The sequence below is a fragment of the Heloderma suspectum genome, chromosome 2 (genome assembly GCF_057233095.1).
Source record: "Heloderma suspectum isolate Gila_16-S chromosome 2, 16-S_ref, whole genome shotgun sequence".
Lineage (NCBI taxonomy): Eukaryota > Metazoa > Chordata > Lepidosauria > Squamata > Helodermatidae > Heloderma > Heloderma suspectum.
In genome coordinates this window covers 79,979,423-79,996,074 of record NC_139459.1, presented here as the reverse complement: position 1 = coordinate 79,996,074, position 16,652 = coordinate 79,979,423, and the positions used below count along the sequence as shown (strand labels likewise).

The 16,652-nt window shown below is 40.3% G+C and overlaps 1 protein-coding gene across 2 annotated transcripts in view; it reads right to left on the bottom strand.

Moving 5' to 3' along the window:
• SNX24 (sorting nexin 24) overlaps window positions 1–16,652 on the bottom strand; it is a 155,807-nt gene that overhangs the window by 91,843 nt on the left and 47,312 nt on the right. For both annotated transcript variants that reach the window (XM_084833954.1, XM_084833955.1), the window contains exons 2-3: window positions 10,902–10,985; window positions 6,583–6,687 (exon numbers count right to left, since the gene is read on the bottom strand). In XM_084833954.1, the coding sequence (XP_084690080.1) occupies window positions 6,583–6,687; window positions 10,902–10,985 (189 nt within the window). The remainder of the gene's footprint in view (window positions 1–6,582; window positions 6,688–10,901; window positions 10,986–16,652) is intronic.

Sequence of the window (16,652 nt, the reverse complement as noted above, 5' to 3'; positions counted from 1 at the left end):
CTTTAAGAAGGGGTTGCAAGGTGCACCTCTTCTGCCTGACTTTTTGTATGACTTTCTAATCTGCTGTGTCTTCTGGTCTGTTGTCTTATTCTATATTTTTATGATATTTTAATGCATCTTGGTTTTATTTACTGTAGGAGCCATCTTGAGCTGGGGAAATTGTTGCTATAAAATGATTTAAATTAAAATGAATTCTGATAGCTGGGCAAAGTTGGGGTGGGGGGAGGGATGAATCTCCCACAGTGATCCAACACATTTGGATGTAGTATTTTCTACTGGAAGGGAGGTTAATGGTTTGGACTGGGGGATATATAACCCTGTTGTCATAGCCAGATAATTTCCTGGAACAGAGTTTGAAATCGACAGCTGCGGAGGACTGAGTGTCAGATTCGGACAAGACGATTTGGGTTCAAATTCAAGCCTGGCCATGAAGGTCACAGGTGTCCTTGAGCAAGTCACTAGGCACATCTGTCCATAATGCTAAACCATGGTTTGGCACTATGTAAGTAAGCCTCTGGGAGCTGGAGCAAAGCCTTGGGAGTCATGTGCTCCCTTCCCTTCCCCTCTCCTTTCCTCCTCCTGCATGGTCTGGAGGAGGACTTAACCAGGATTAAGTTTAAGTTTCTATTATTTGTGGCTTGTTATGTAGGAAGCAGGAATTATGACTTCGGGTTTCCTGTTGGCATGGCTGGTGCATCTGTCAACATCCTGTTCTCACTATGGAATGGTGAGAGGGGAGGGTTGTTGACATGATCGCTCCCAAGCACCGTCTACTGTGATGTAGAGACTGATTAGCTCCCTGGTTCTCCAAAGAGCTGAGGGTTATGAAACAGGCAGGATGATGGCTGGAACGCAAATGGAACAAGTCTCAGAGCAGCTATGACTGGACATGAGTGAGAGCACATTATCACGCCTACTTTGTGGCACTCTTACTTCTCTGCTGCCATTTACATCCTCATGTAGCCATCCAACAGAGCTTTCTTGAGTGGTAGATGGATCATTTCAATCAGACCCTCAGAGGCTTGCTGTGATAATTTTGCAAGGGACTTTTAGGGTAAAATCACTCATATTTGTCCTGAACTTAACACCATTATTGATGGTGGAGATGTCCAGAGCACCAACTAAGTCTGGTTGGCTGTGGACATTATGCTTGGATGTGGGCACTCTATTCTTGATCCTTGCTCATCTTGGCTTTTAACAGCAAACCAAAGTGGGATTGACTGTGTGGGGCCAGAAGGAGGTTAATACTTCTTTGCAAGATGCATTAACTACCCTCTTTGAGAGATGGGGTAGTGCTGGCTACCTTGAAGGAAGCAGCGTGCAGCCTCTCCTCAAGAATCCCTCTTTGGACCCAGGAGATTATAACAAGAATCACCTACTCACTAATGCCCCCCTTTTGAGAGGATGGTGGCAGTTCAACTCCAGGCATATCTGGATGAAGCTCGTTACGTGGAGCCATTTCAATCCATGTTCAGACCCTGATTTGTAATTAAAACAGCCTTGGCCACCCTGATGCATAACTTCTATTGGGAGAAGGACAGGGGGAGCGTGACCCTGATCATACTTCTTGATCTCTAAGTGGCTTTTGATACCATCAACCATGGCATTACATTGGTGTCGTATTTCAGTTCTTAAGTTTTTTGTTTACTGCCTTAGTATCTTGGGATGAAGAGCAGGTTAAACGTACTTTTAATAATTATAAATAATGATGAACATTACATGTATCATCGCCCAGCAAACACCTAGTGATCTTCTACCCTATCTACGATTAAACGTCGTATGCTTGAGTGCTAGCAACACAACATGAAGTTACAGCAGGAAATGTAGCTATCACCTGAACAGGCAGCTTGCAACCAGTGTGGGAAAACACTGCTTAGAGATGTCTTTTGATATGATAACCAGAACATAAATTGATTAAATAAATAACATGAAGGGCGCAATCTTATGGCTGCTACCCAGCAGCTAGACAGTCATAGGATAGGTCGGTTCCCTGAGAACTGACTTCCATCTCCTCCCACGCTGCCTCGTAGGCAGCGCAGAATGGCCCCGCACTCAGAAGAGAAGTATGGGGCGGCAAAAACAGGGCGTTCCTGAGGGCATGTCGGGGTAGGGAAGTCGGAAATGCCAGTACCGCACATCCTACATGTCGTCCGGCTGCCGCTTCCCACGCTCTGAGGTTCCACAGCTAAACAGGGGGATTGATCCCCTCTGCGCTTCTCCTGCCCTGCATTGGATAGACGGCCACCTATCCCAATAGGATTGCACCCTAAATAGTTATTATTTGAGTTAATTGGCCAGCTGGCAGTCTTGGACCACATTTAACAAAGGGACCACTTCTATCTGATTTCTATTCTAGAGTCACAGGAATGAGGATGGCAAGCCAGTGCCAATCCTTCCAGTGTCAGCTTTTTCAGTACTTCTAATATATTTTGTTAGCAATCACCATGTTGAAGATTCCTTAATGTGTTAAACAACAGCTGTATATTTCTTGATAATGTTCATTCCCTACATTAATGGCATTGTTTATGTTCTTTTGTTTCTATAACCCCATGGTTTACTATAAAGTGTAAGCTCCTTACGAACAGTGAATTGTCTATGTTACTTATGCAACTCAGTAATGCACAGTATAGGACAGGAAGGCCTGGCGTGCTATGGTCCATGGGGTCACGAAGAGTCGGACACGACTGAACAACAACAATGCACAGTATAATAATGATGATGGTGATGATGGTGATGATAATAATAATAATACAAAATTCTATGATGATAAGACTTGAAAATGTACATATTGGTCACCAATACAAGTGTAACCTGCAAAGAACTAAAACAAGCTTCATCTTCACATGTTTTAGATGTTTCTTTGAAGGACTGTTTGTGGATTTAGGATATGTGCAGATAGCAGACAGACCATTAATATAGATCAATATAAATAATGTTTCAACATAAAGAAGTAGGATAGGTTTATTCCCTACTTCTGTTCACTGTTAAGAACTACCATGTAGATTAAAGACTTTTAAAACCCAGCTTGCACAGTATTAATCGCCCAAAGGAATCATTTCCCTGGGCAGAACCAACACTCAGATTGCCCAGCTGCAATTTATTCTTGGGTTAGATATACAGGTCAAGCGATGTAGCATTACAGTTCCTTTGCTGCAAGACAAACTGACAGGCAGGCTTTATTTTTGTTTTTTTAAATTATGCATGAGGAAGGTCACTGAGCAGTTAAAATTATTAGAAAAAGCCCTATCACTGTTTAAGGAGAAAAAGATAACCGTTTTCACCAGTAATATTTCTTCTACAAATATAGAAGAAATGTAGCATGCATTTACTATAGGAAGAATAAACATTGCATTGAGCAAGGCCCATTTGGTTCCATTTTCATATATCCCAAAACAAATGCTGTGAGTAATGAATGGGTATGTTTCTCATTACTTACGTTTGTACCCAATCAGTGCCCCTTTGGTTTGCTTTTCTCCACTGGTGGCAGCAGAACTAATGTCAGGAAGAAAGATGAGGGCCCACTAGAGCTGTTGCCCCAGGATGTCCTGGAACAACACAATGCCCAGAGCATCCTGCACAAATAAAATGGCCAACAGGAGTGGCCACTGCAATCAACTCCACTGCTCTCATCACCCAAAAAAAGAGGCTAAGGAAAGAAAAATGCACTGAAATTGAATTTAAGTATCTCATCCAAACTCATAGAAGGCAGGCAATGTAATAAAATAAATTAATATATTAAAGAAGTCCCAATATGTACAACTCTTTTGTATTTTCACTTGTATGGTTACCCTGTATCTGCTGCACAGCTACGTATTTCCTGTGTAGCGCATGGAGGCTAGAAATAAGAATATCTCTGTCCAGAGGGCATACTATCTCATGCAGCCGGGCTAAAGGGAATGAGTAGCAAGTGTAGGTGAGTAGCAGAAAAACATACTAAAAATGACACTCCAGGGAAGTCTTTGCTGAAGAATTTAAAAGAGGGATTTGGAATAGACAGAGAGAGCTTGACAGGTACGTAAGAGACAATTCTTGCAGTCATAGTGAGCACCTTGACAGAAGGTGCGTGCGCGTGCACACGCACACACACAAAGAGATGGACAAGGCGATAAAGGGTTCTGACTTGAATTCACTTCTGAATGGAATCTGACATTCCCCAACCACCAGAACTCTTGTGAGATAAGGTTGTGACTAACTGTGTCTATCCGCCAGCAGAACAGATACCAGTGGTGGAATGGATCCCCCCTCTTAAGCCCCCTGCCCCTGCTCCCTCAAATCTTCTCTGGAACAAATTTGGGAGGCATGTAGGGTACAGGGGGGAGGAGAAGGGTTTGCATGACATTGGATGGAATCCATAATGTCCCAAAGTGGCCAGTTAAGAGTTTAGCTTCATTTTAAATGTGAATGTATGTAATTAAACCCTAACAACCTCCTTCTGAATTGCAAAACTATATTGGGAGGAGACCATTTGAAGTGGAGTAGAGGTGGGGGAGAAGAGGTGCTTACTGGTTGCTTCCCTCACCTGTTGCTTTTACCCTCTATTTAACCCTCATGCCAAGCCATTTTCTCAAGTACCACTTGGCTCCAGATACATTTTTCCAGGATAACACACATCTGGTACCCAGCAGGGAAGAAAGAGGTGTGTGTGTGTGTGTGTGTGAAGGCAAAAGAAGTGGGCAGGAGATGGGTTAAAGAACCCCCTCCCCTGCTGGTAAAACTGCCCATTTCCAGAGCTGTTTTGCAACAAACAAGTGAGCTAGTGGGGTTTCGTTACAGATATCCATGTGTAATGTGATGTTAGACCTATAGCCAGAAAAGTTGGGTTGTCAGGTTGTTTACCACCGGAGAACATACTGAAATTGTATCACAAGGCAAACAGCATACTTATGCTCCACCATTTTAATCAGAATATTGTGATTTTTAAAAAGCCTACAGATCTAGGAGGATCAGAATAGAAGAAATAGACCATCGAGTTTGTAGTTCTTTAACATCTCCATTTTAGGTAGTAGACCACATTTTCAGAATCTAACATAAAGTTCAGAGACTGCCACTAAAGTATATTTTAAAGACATATTCTGCACAAACATGGCTACATGTAAAAAAAAAAATTAACTTTTTGTGCAAATTCAATGAAGCTGGGGTCCACTTTGCTTTCCACTCTTCAGATATGCTGCATTATTGAAAAATATATGAATAACATAAATGCTTGTGTTAAATTTGACTATTTGAATCATCGCTTGAATATTTTTACTGTCTGGTGTCCAGCTGTATGGGATAGTATTCCTCATCACTAAAAGAACGACCATTTGCTGATCTCAGTTCCAGTGTTATAAAAATTGAATAGGCTAAGGATGCAGAAAAAAGAGAACTAAAATAACGTATAGTGTTTATTACTGGTAAAAGAGGTGACTCAAAGAACTGGGGAAAATTCAGTCTAAAACAATATGTAACTGTTTCCATGAGCCAAATGTTGAGGGCAGCATGCATGGTTTTATTCTAACATCATCAACAACAACATATCATCATCATTATTATCCTCATTATTATTATCATTATCATCATCATTACCATTATTATCATTCCACCTTTTCTCCAAGGGGCTCAAAGGGGCATACGTGCTTCTCTCATGCACACATTTTATCTTCACAGCAGCCAGTGAGATAAGTTAGTCTGAGAGACAGTGGGCAGGTTTGTGGAGTTTATTAATAAAATAAACTATTTTGGAGTTTATTTTATTAACTCCAAAATAAAATTGTGGCGTTTATCGTGAACAAGCAAATGTGCTGGTGCATGCTGCTCAATCTCTCCCACTTGGTTCCTCCTGTCAGGAGGAGTGGTGAAACAAACCAGGAAGCCTCTGTCCATGGGTTGTTTAGCATTACATCCAAACAAGGATTTTTGGCTTGTTGCTCTCCTAACAAGCCAGAATCATAAGACACATTTTGTTCTTGGCTTATGATTCTGGCATGTTAGGAGAACAACAAGCCAGAAATCCCTATTCAGATGTAACGCTAAACAAATCATGGACAGAGGCTTCCTGGATTGTTTAGCTGCTCCTGCTGGCCAAATGGGAGAGATCATTCATGAAAAACCAGAATTCTCAACAATTCTGCTTTACCATGACATACGAGTTGGCCCAGTTACTGGCCAAGGCCAACCAAAGACCCTCATGGTTGACTGAGGATGCAGCCAGAGTCTTTCCAGTCCAACGCTCTGGTCACTACATCATGCTGCTTCTCAAAATTTGTCTTTCCCATATAAAGCAATTACTGTCTATCTTCGAATCAGCTTAATTTACATTGCGGAACTTTCCCAAGTTTGACTATAATGTGACAATGACATGACAGCTATATCCCAGATTCTATAGAAAAAGTCCGATATTTTATTAAAAAGGTGGGATAGAAATGTCTTGAATAAATAAATCTACATAAAACAAACAAAATTGCTAGAATACTCAAGTTTGAAGCAATAAGTCACTGCATTAATGATTCTCAAGCACAGCAAAAGCAACTGATGTTCATCCTAGGTTATTAATATAGTTCTTAGAAACACAATCTTTTCTAAACATTGTTAAAAGCAGCATACCTGTAAATAAACTTCCAAGCCATGCCGACGTTGCTCCAGAACTTTGGGCACCCAGTTCCTCACATGCTTTGAAGGGATTTCTGGTGTTCTTATGAATTTCTTAAGCTACAAATATGAGCAGACAAATAAACTTATCCCCAATAAAGTTAACAGAGCCTTTATATTTTTTTTAAAAAAAACCATTCAAAGAAAAGTTGTGAAATTATATATAGATAATATAGATATATAGAGAGAAATAGAGATAAAAGTTAAAAACCCTCCTCAGTAAACTGAATTTTGTTATCAAAAACCTTTTAGTTTACAGATAAACTGACCAATTACAAACATTATTACATACAAGATGGTGAAGAGAATTTGAAATAAATACACTTAACAGGCAACCTGCTAGGCAATTTCTTAAATCAGGAACTAAACATTCTGGTATGTCAGCTAAATAACGTTATGTGGATTGACTAATCTACAGCCCTAATAAAATCTCAAGAATTTAGTTCAACAGAGATTTTAGCCTGCACTCGTGTGTATTATGTTTAGAAACAAACTTTAAAAACTGTATCAAATGTTCAAAATGCAATTGAGCTTTGTCCCTTTGCAGGATTAAGCATTCAGAAAACAACAAATAAATTGTGCAAGACTGAACAGAAAAACATATGAAGCTACAGTAGTTTAGTTCTGAATAGGAGATGCCAATCTGTGAACCCTGAAAAGGATTCTAATATTTCACAGATAAGGGAAACAGAAAGCAAGGAACTGAGAAAACTCAGCAACCAGCAACTGCAATGAAAACAACAGTTACAGTAAACTGAGTTTTGCCATATTAGCACCCTATTCCAGGCCCAGGAAAGTGGTCCCAATGAAATCATTGTGACTTTACTTTTCTTGTAGGCAATTGAATTCATAAGTTTATATTTGCAGCCCTTTTTATTCTGTTTTTCCTCCAACCCCCAAACCGTCTTTTAAACACGGGGGACCTCAAAAAGCAGTTGGGTAGGTAAAGCTGTTCTATGACAAGGACACAGAAGAAAAAACAAAACTATTATTTGCACATGCATTAATCATCTTCCCAGTTCCCAGACAATATGTTTAGGTGCAAGTGATACATGGACCGAGCAAATATATGCTAGTGTGCATTTATTAATGGAAATTTGATATGGTTCCTAAAATATATCATGGATTACAGAACAGGATTGTGTAAATATCTGAAATCTGTATGGTACTGAGCTTCGAACAAGCACATATTTATAACAGTATTTGATTCTCTCTGCAGAGTAAATGTGTATAAGATCCATTCTGTAGATAAGGGACTGGCTCCCCTCATAGAAGTCTGCCCATTCTTCAAGATTTGCTGGAGAGCTCTTCTATGCATCTCCAAAGTGGCGGAGGCCATGACTGACTGGGGCACAAGAGAAGATATTCTCTGTGGCAGCACCCAGGCTGTGAACTTGCTTGTCTCATTGTTGGTCTTCTGCTGCTTGGCCAAAATAATTATTTTCTAGCAAGCATTTGGCTTGACAGGTTGATGAGTTATTCTGAACTGAACTGTACTTTTGTCCACTGTGCTCATTTCCAATTTGCTTTGCTTTTATGATCTGTTCTTATGGATTATTTTAATATGATGTAGGCCACTTTGTCATAGGCCAGGACCCTGACCTCTCATCCTCAGAAGAAGAGGCTCCTGAGTTAATAGTTCAGAGAGAGGACTCAGTTACAGGGACTCCAGCCATGATGACACCAGCATGTGACAGCTTTCCCCATGTTATCACAGCCTGAGGCTGCTAAAATAGACCATACCCTTTAAAGAAAAAAAGGTCTTAGTCAACGTGGAAGTTGGGCTAACCAGCCTAAAGGAAGCCAGCCCTGTACTTGAAGCTCAGTCATCATCTGCTGCTTGTTGGAACAACATACAGACAGGCCTGTCTGGCTTCCAGTGCCATTTGAAGCTCTCCCTGGTGCTGTCCTATTCTGGTTTCTGTCTCCCTGAGAAACCTGAGTTGCCCCAAACCATGGATCAGGTAAAGACCTGATCCATGGTGGAACCCTGTAACCCAGAACTCACCAGCATCAAACACTGTTAAGCCCTCACCAGGGCAGAGGCAGAACAGAACACACCTTGAGCATTGTTTTAATATGGAAGGGCAGGATATAAATATTTAAAACACACACAAAAACAACACACACAAACAGAAACTGTAGTAATGGACCTGGGGGACCTGAATAATTATGAACCCTCTCTGTGGCTGGAGTAAATAGCTCTCTTTTATTCTCACAGGTCTGTCATCTGTAGTAAGAACAGCAAGAACCACCACCTCCCTCTCAGGATTGTTATAAGGATAAGCCAGATATTTGTAAAGCACTTTGCATGTAAAACAGGCTGTATAAATTAATGATCAATTAAAGAAATCCCATATCAGACAACAAAAGCTGGTGCATTATTCAAAAGGGGAAAAAAGACACCTAGAGTAGGTTTCCTATATTTGATACAAGCAAGATGACATGGGCATGCTCTAAGCATTGTATCACCTCTAAATAAATGTGAAGTGGGGGAAAATCAAAAGACAGAAACTAAAAATTGACTTTAACATGCATGCCCACAGGAGTTGAGAAATTTACATTTTATCTCTGAGCCTCAGGAAATGTCACTCTATCAAAAGCTGTGTCAACAGAAGTCTCTGGTCATAAGGTTCGAACATCTCTGCTGTTCAGAGACATCTCTGTTGTTCATTCTCCAACCTGGTGTCATCCAGATGTGTTTGACTACAACTCCAGTCATACCAACTCAGCATGGTCAATGTTGGCTGGGGATTGTGGGAGTTGTAGTGCAACACATCGGGTTGACACCACATTGGGGAAGGTGTCTTCTGTACTACAGCCCAATATTCTGACAAAAATCACCAAACCAGGGCTGTTAAAACCTAGGCCACGATTCAGCAAAGCCAGTAAGACAGAAAGGGAAAAGCAGTGAGACAGAAAGGGAAAATCCAGAATTTCTTCTGGCATATCATCAATGGATTTTAGAACTTCTGAGTTAGCACACTGATTTGAAGTACTTCCCATTTCCTCTTACCATCCAACAGTGTGTACTTCCCCTCACTCAGCCTTTCACTTGGGAAGTCTCTGTGGAGTTGAGAATGGGATGCTACTTCTCAAAGGCACTTTCTCTACCTATGAGACTGCCTGCTGGTTGTATTTCTAACCATCCAGCAGCAGCAGCAGAAGCAGAGAGGTGTAGTGGGAAAAGGGGAGAGCAAAAAGCAAGAGAGAGAGAGAGAGAGAGAGAGAAGAAAGTGGCAAAAAGAGAGAGAAAGGAAGAAAGTGAGAGAAAGGAAGAAAGGAAGAAAGGAAGAGAAAGGAAGCAAGTGGCAGAAAGAGAGAGAAAAGAAGAAAGTGAGAGAAAGGAAGAAAAGAAGAGAAAGGAAGAAAGTGAGAGAAAGGAAGAAAGGAAGAGAAAGGAAGCAAGTGGCAGAAAGAGAGAGAAAGGAAGAAAGGAAGGAAGAGAAAGGAAGCAAGTGGCAGAAAGAGAGAGAAAGGAAGAATGGAAGAGAAAAGAAGCAAGTGGCAGAAAGAGAGAGAAAGGAAGAAAGGAAGAGAAAGGAAGGAAGGAAGGAAGGAAGGAAGGAAGGAAGGAAGGAGGAAAAAGAAAGAAAGAAAGAAAGGAAGCAAGTGGCAGAAAGAGAATGGAAGAAAGTGAGAAAAAGGAAGAAAGGAAGAGAAAGGAAGCAAGTGGCAGAAAGAGAGAGAAAGGAAGGAAGGGAGATATAGGAAGGAAGGAAGGAAGGAAGGAAGGAAGGGAGGGAGGGAGGGAGGGAGGGAGGGAAAGGAATGAAGGAAGGAAGGAAGGAACCAAGGGAAAGAAAGAAAGAAAGAAAGAAAGAAAGAGGAAGCAAGTGGCAGAAAGAGAGAGAAAGGAAGCAAGTGGCAGAAAGAGAGAGAAAGGAAGAAAGGGAGATAAAGGAAGCAAGTGGCAGAAAGAGAGAGAAAGGAAGCTTCTTGTTCTAGCTTTGTCCACTGCCAGCTGAGGACCTCCACTGACTTTTTGTCCAAGTCAACAGCCCTTCATAAAAAAAGAGCTCCCCACCCCTGGTCTTGTGGCAACTGAATCCAGCATCTTCCTGGTTCTGTAAGACTGTTTTTTCACTGTACTTAATTTGTTTAAAAGCAGGAGGCACTTCCGCTGTATCCCCAGCCCCGCCCCAAAGTACGAAGAGTCTCTCTGACCTAACAAAACACAAGCGTTTCAGGAACCAAATGGAGTCATCACTTTGGAACAGAGTGGAAGTAAGGTATAGACAACATTATTTTAACAAATTACACACAGTATTTACCTTTTTATGGAGAGCGTGAAATTCACTATACCTCTTTTCAACAAAGTGCTTTCTTCCATTTGCTAGTACCTCTATCTTAAAGACCTGTAAAAACAATTTAAAAGATTACTGATTCCTACTCAAAACACCATTTCCTGATATGTTAGGTTTGTGACAGCTTTCTTTCCTTTAATCACTGTAACTTATTCCCTTCTCCCAAAGCACCAGACATTCAGGAAATTCTGAGGTACAGCATTGATTAATGACTAAATGCTTTACTAACCAGTTGGTTCTGTAAATACATATAAAGATTAATATTTGTGGTGCCTAAAAAAACTTCTATTGTCATAATTTCCAGAAAGTTTTTAATATGACAAACAATACAGTAATGCATTCTTATTTAAAAATGCAAACAAATTAAGAATATCTGTGTCTCTTTCAGTCATGCCCTACAGGACATTAACAATCATACACATGTACACTTCAGTGACAGAATAGAACACGTAGAATATAAATGCAAAGACTGCATTGCAGGTTAATTTCCACCTAACCTACATATTCATCTCTAGTCTCAGCTGGGCCTCCTCTAGTGTTTACACCATTAAAAAAAATGTGGTGTACGCTCATTTTCTTTGTGTGATGTGTATGACAGCTTTTGCTGCTGCCTGTAGAAGGTTGAAAGGCCAGATGAAGAAGCTCTCTAGATCCACTAATTAGTAGCCACTAACATGACATTTTCCTGATTTTCAGGTCACTGGGTCAGATCTCAGGGCAGGTGACAAGAAATACCTCAAAATGCTCATGAAAACATAACCTAGTAAAACCAAGATCACTAGCACAGTAATGAGACACCATCCACTCACTGTAACCACATGTTCCTATCTTCAAATTTGTTGCATTAGGAAACAACTGAACTAGATCCAGAAAGAGATGGCCAATATTAGACACAAGAACGAACTAATTCTGGACCACAAACTACCGCTTTGAAACATGAATTTTGCAGAAGGACTTTTGATGGGAAACCATTTTGAACACTTACAAAGAGAGCACTAAGTAATGTCAATATTGCTAGCAAAATATCTATCATTATGATAGGCAGCACAGAAAGGGTATGTAAATTGCAAGGACTCTTGAGAGAATGCATCTCTGCAGTGTTTCAGTTTTTACCATAGGAATGAACAGTACAATTTGCTTATGTACGAATCTGCACCTTTGCAGATGTGCAACAAAATTCTGCAAGGCTCTGTTTTGCCCCTAAACCATTAAATATCTACATTAAACTTCTGAGCAAAATCATCAAGGAACTTGGGATGAAGTGTTATCTGTATGTTGATGACACCTGGCTCTATTTCTCCTTTTCACTGAAATCAGGTGAGACAGTGACATTAGTAATGGCATTACTAATGGACTGGATAAACTGAAGCTCAATCCAGACAAGGCACTGGGAAAAATGTCTGAAGGGAGTTTTTCTGACCAAGGAGAAGGAGGATCAGTCTGTTCTGGATGGGGTTGTATTTCAGGGAGGGGATCCTTAAGGATCAGGTTCACAGATTGGGGGTTATGTTGGATCCAGACCTTACTTGGAATGTCCAGATGGCATCTGTGGTCTGAAGCAGCTATTCCTCTCCTGAACAGATATGGCCTGCCTACCATTATCCCTGTCCTAGTAACATCCAGATTTGGCTTCTGCAATGCATTGTAGTGACTGCCTTTGAAGACTACTTGGAAACGTCAACAGGTATAAAATATGGCAGACAGACTGCTGATGGGCATCAATCAATCAGAACTTCTATCCAGTTTTAAGGCAGCTTCACAGGTTTCCTTATGTGTTTCCAGGCACAATTCTTCACAGTGCTGGTCTTGACTTATAAAATCCTATTCAGTTGGGACCAAAGATAGCTTGCTCCGATATGGACCAGCCCACTCTCTGAAATCATCTGAAAGGGTCCTTTTCCAACTGCCCCCTCCACCTTGGGAGACTAGGCAGGAAGCAACCAAAGATCAGGCCTTCTTGGTGTTACTGCCTCGAATCTGGAATGCCCTCTGAGGGATATTTACCCAAGCCTAATTCATGACCTTAGGTGCCAAGTGAAAACATTTTTATTTGCCCATGCCTTTTAGATAGTGCTGTTTCAGCTTACTGATGTTTTTTTTTAGGGCTGCTTTGTTTTCCACTAATTCATAGCTTTATTGTTTTGCTGTTGTAATTGCTTTGTTTGCTTCTATTGTTATTTTATTAATTCTGCAAGCCACCTTGAAAATATTTAATTGAAAGGAAGAGCTGAAATGCTTAAAATAAATAAAGTAAATAAAGAAGAGGGGCTAACTAAAAGACACCGTTGGAGTAAAAGCTAAGCAAGCCCTTGCTGACCCCAGTCTCTTGAAGGAAGGTTTTGCCTGTCTTCAATTTGTCCAGTTGAAGTCAATTTTTCATAGCTGGAGTCACTAATTACAGAACCAGCTCCTGTCTGCACAGCCTGCCTTAGGTTCCATTTCTTGGTCATGCTCAAGTGCAACACACAAAAAGAGTAACTGGAGATAGCAACTAGCAAGCTTAGATTGGGCACAATACCATAGAGAGTTAAGTAAGATTCAGAAAGATGGCGGGGGGGGGGGAGCCCCAGAGCTCTGACACAGGATGTCTGAAGACCACTGAACTTGTCCTTTTCTTGTCAAAGGACCCTTGTATAACTCTAAAATAATCCATTCACATCACATTGTCTCCCCACGAAGTTATAGGGGTCAGCATATCAGATCACATATGGGAATCTATGTTACAATAGATGGTAAACGTCTGGCCACTTTCATCTCTTCTTCCCTTTTTCTGCAGGCCATTCATTCCAATGGTCATGATCATTAAGCCTTTCACAGCCTTTGTGCTGACAGTCATGCTGAAAATCGAATGTCCTCAGTCTTATAGTTTACAAATGACAAATATGGACCTAATACTATAGCTGTTCAATCATCTTGGATGCTCTGTATTGCTTAAAGTCAATTCTGAATGCAGTCACAAATGAAGGGTCCAACAGAGTTTTCAGCCAACGTCACATGTTGTTGAGGTATTTTAAAATTGATATCAGTATTCTAGAAGACTTGGAAATATTACAGTACCAAAACAATTCCTTGGATGCTGGTCTTGAACAACAGAAAACATTTCTATGCGGCCAAATATGGAGATTGTTCTTTACCTACTGGTTACAGCAACTACTTCCCCAAATGATAAGGTAGTTTGTTGCACTTTCAACATTACAGGTTCTCTGAACATGCTTGGGGTGGGGGAGACAGAATTGTACCTACACACATACATACCCACATAGGCTCTTTATGACATTATGCTGAATGTTCATGGGGAAAAATTCAATGGAATGAACCCAATTCCCCCCTTCTATTTAGAAAATATCTGAACCATGCTATACTTTCTGTCATTATTTTATGTGGGGGTGTGGGGAAGATATAGAGAAATAAAAATATATTAAGTTTAAGTTCTACTAGTAATGTAATAATAATTACTTGATTATTCAGAACCTCAGCATGACGTTATAGTATTATTTTCAGGCTAATGTGGAACATAGGTGTATCCTGATGGCATACAAAAAAGAAGGGAAGATATCCTAACTATACATAGGGTTAGATCCCACCAGAGGGGACACCCCTTGAGCAGAGTTAGAGATGTAAAATTTCCAGAAATTTTGAACCCATGGGGGAAAAAACTTTTCCCCCTGTTTTTCTTTTTAGGAAAAAAACTGAAATTTTGGAAAAAAAATCAAAAGTAAGCAATACTTATTTTTAAGCACTCTTTACAGATCTGAAGTCACTTTGCTGCTGTAGGATAGCCTTCCCCAACCTGGTACCCTCCAGATATTTTGTACTTCAGCTGCTATCAGCCTCAGACATGATGGCCAGTGGTCAGGTATACTGGCCACTGTAGTCCAAAACATCTGTAGGGCACCAGGTTGAGGAAAGCTGCTTTAGGAACGTAAGGCTGCCTTTGTGTTCTAAAGTTATATTGTGTATAATACGGTTTGCTTGTAAATTATCATTATATTTGAAAACTTTAAAAAGTGAACTCAGTAAATCTGTAATTGTCTGAATAAACTATACTTTAAAAATTTAATATACCAAACATGATTAATTTTATGAGCAAATCAAGTTATATATAACATATTTTAGTTTGTATGACCAGAGGGAAATTCAGGAAGTAGTCCCTGAAAGATCTGAATCATCCTAGAAGCCAGAAGAAGCAGGAAGAATTGGAGAAATTGGAAGACAAGTCCCCCAACACAGGACTTTAGAACAAAACCTGAACTGTCAAGAATGTACATTTTCTTCCATATTATGATATGGTAACTCTATTCACATGCTGGGAAACTGGACATGACTTGGAGTATCCTGAAATGTCTATTAGTGGTAGTAGATACACTGGAGCAGTAATTTCAAAAAGAAATGGAAGAAAGAACTATGCTGAGAATCTTACAGAGAGGCTTAAAAAGCATTTCTCCCCATGGCTTCATTATTCCCAAATGCTTTAATTCTCTTGTCTTTCTATAAAAGTCTTCTTATTACATAGGTTTTAGAAATCATTTGGAGGGGAGTAAAGGCTAGGTAACAATATATTAACACCTCGTTGTAAATTCTAAAAGAAAACATTTCATAATCCAAAGCTGTTCAATTTTTCCAGTTTTTCAGAAAAAAAACAAAAATGGTCCTTGGGAAAAAAACTGTTTTTTTCCTGAATTTTCCCAGTTTTTTCCCAGGCCTTCACATCTCTAAGCAGAGTTACAGTCAGGATGGCCTGGCTGGTGGGACAATGGAAGAGGCGACATTTGCCCATTACCCTTTCCCCTACAACTTCTGGCAGCATTTCCAAAACTGTTCAAGAGGGTCCCCAACGCTCCTGAGCAGATTTTCAGGGAGCATAGAGGACTGCGGTGGTGGTGGTGGTGGTGGGGGAGATGGTGAGAAATGGCTGCCGCCTCCATTTCAGCAGTGGAAGTAATCAGCTGGATTTAGTCATTTAAAGGCTGAAAAGCTGTGTGTATATCACAATGAACATCACATTTAATCCTCTTTGGGCAAAAACCAGATGATATGTTAAATGCATACATGTATTTAATGTGTCTTTTAAAAAAACTTTAAAACTAAAAGCATGTGGAGAAGGGAATAAACATTTTCCCTCCGTGCCATGGTTGAGGTGACAATTGCTCCTCTCCATCTAAGCTGCTTTGCTCACAATGGAAGCAGCCATTGGCATGAATGGGAGTTCTCTTTCCAAGGAAAATCACAGCTTGGAGGTTGGGATTTTCATTGGAACCATGGCATAAGCACTAAGAATGCCCCACTCCCAAAGCCATGGTCCCAATCCTGAACACACACACTCCTAGCAAAAGGCGGTAACTTCCATTAAATGCGTATGCGCATTTAACCTATTATCCAGTTTGGCCCTTTTAGCAAGCAATAAATAACCTATTCAGTACTACATGCTGCCTGTTAATGGTATCATTGGTAAATGCCTCAGATACAACAAGTTAGATCTACAACAATTTGGCAGTCAAATAATCTTAATTTTTCTTAATTACCACAATAACGTACACTTAAACCTTAACAAATCTTTTTTCTACATGGGGCCAATATTTAACAGAGACAATAATTAGCCATTTAAAATATCCGCTAGAATGTAACTCATTTAAACGAAGAACAGATTGGCTTTTGGTTTGAACTAAGTGTGGAAACTCATATTTTTCTCTGACCATCATGCCAAAAAGATGACATTTT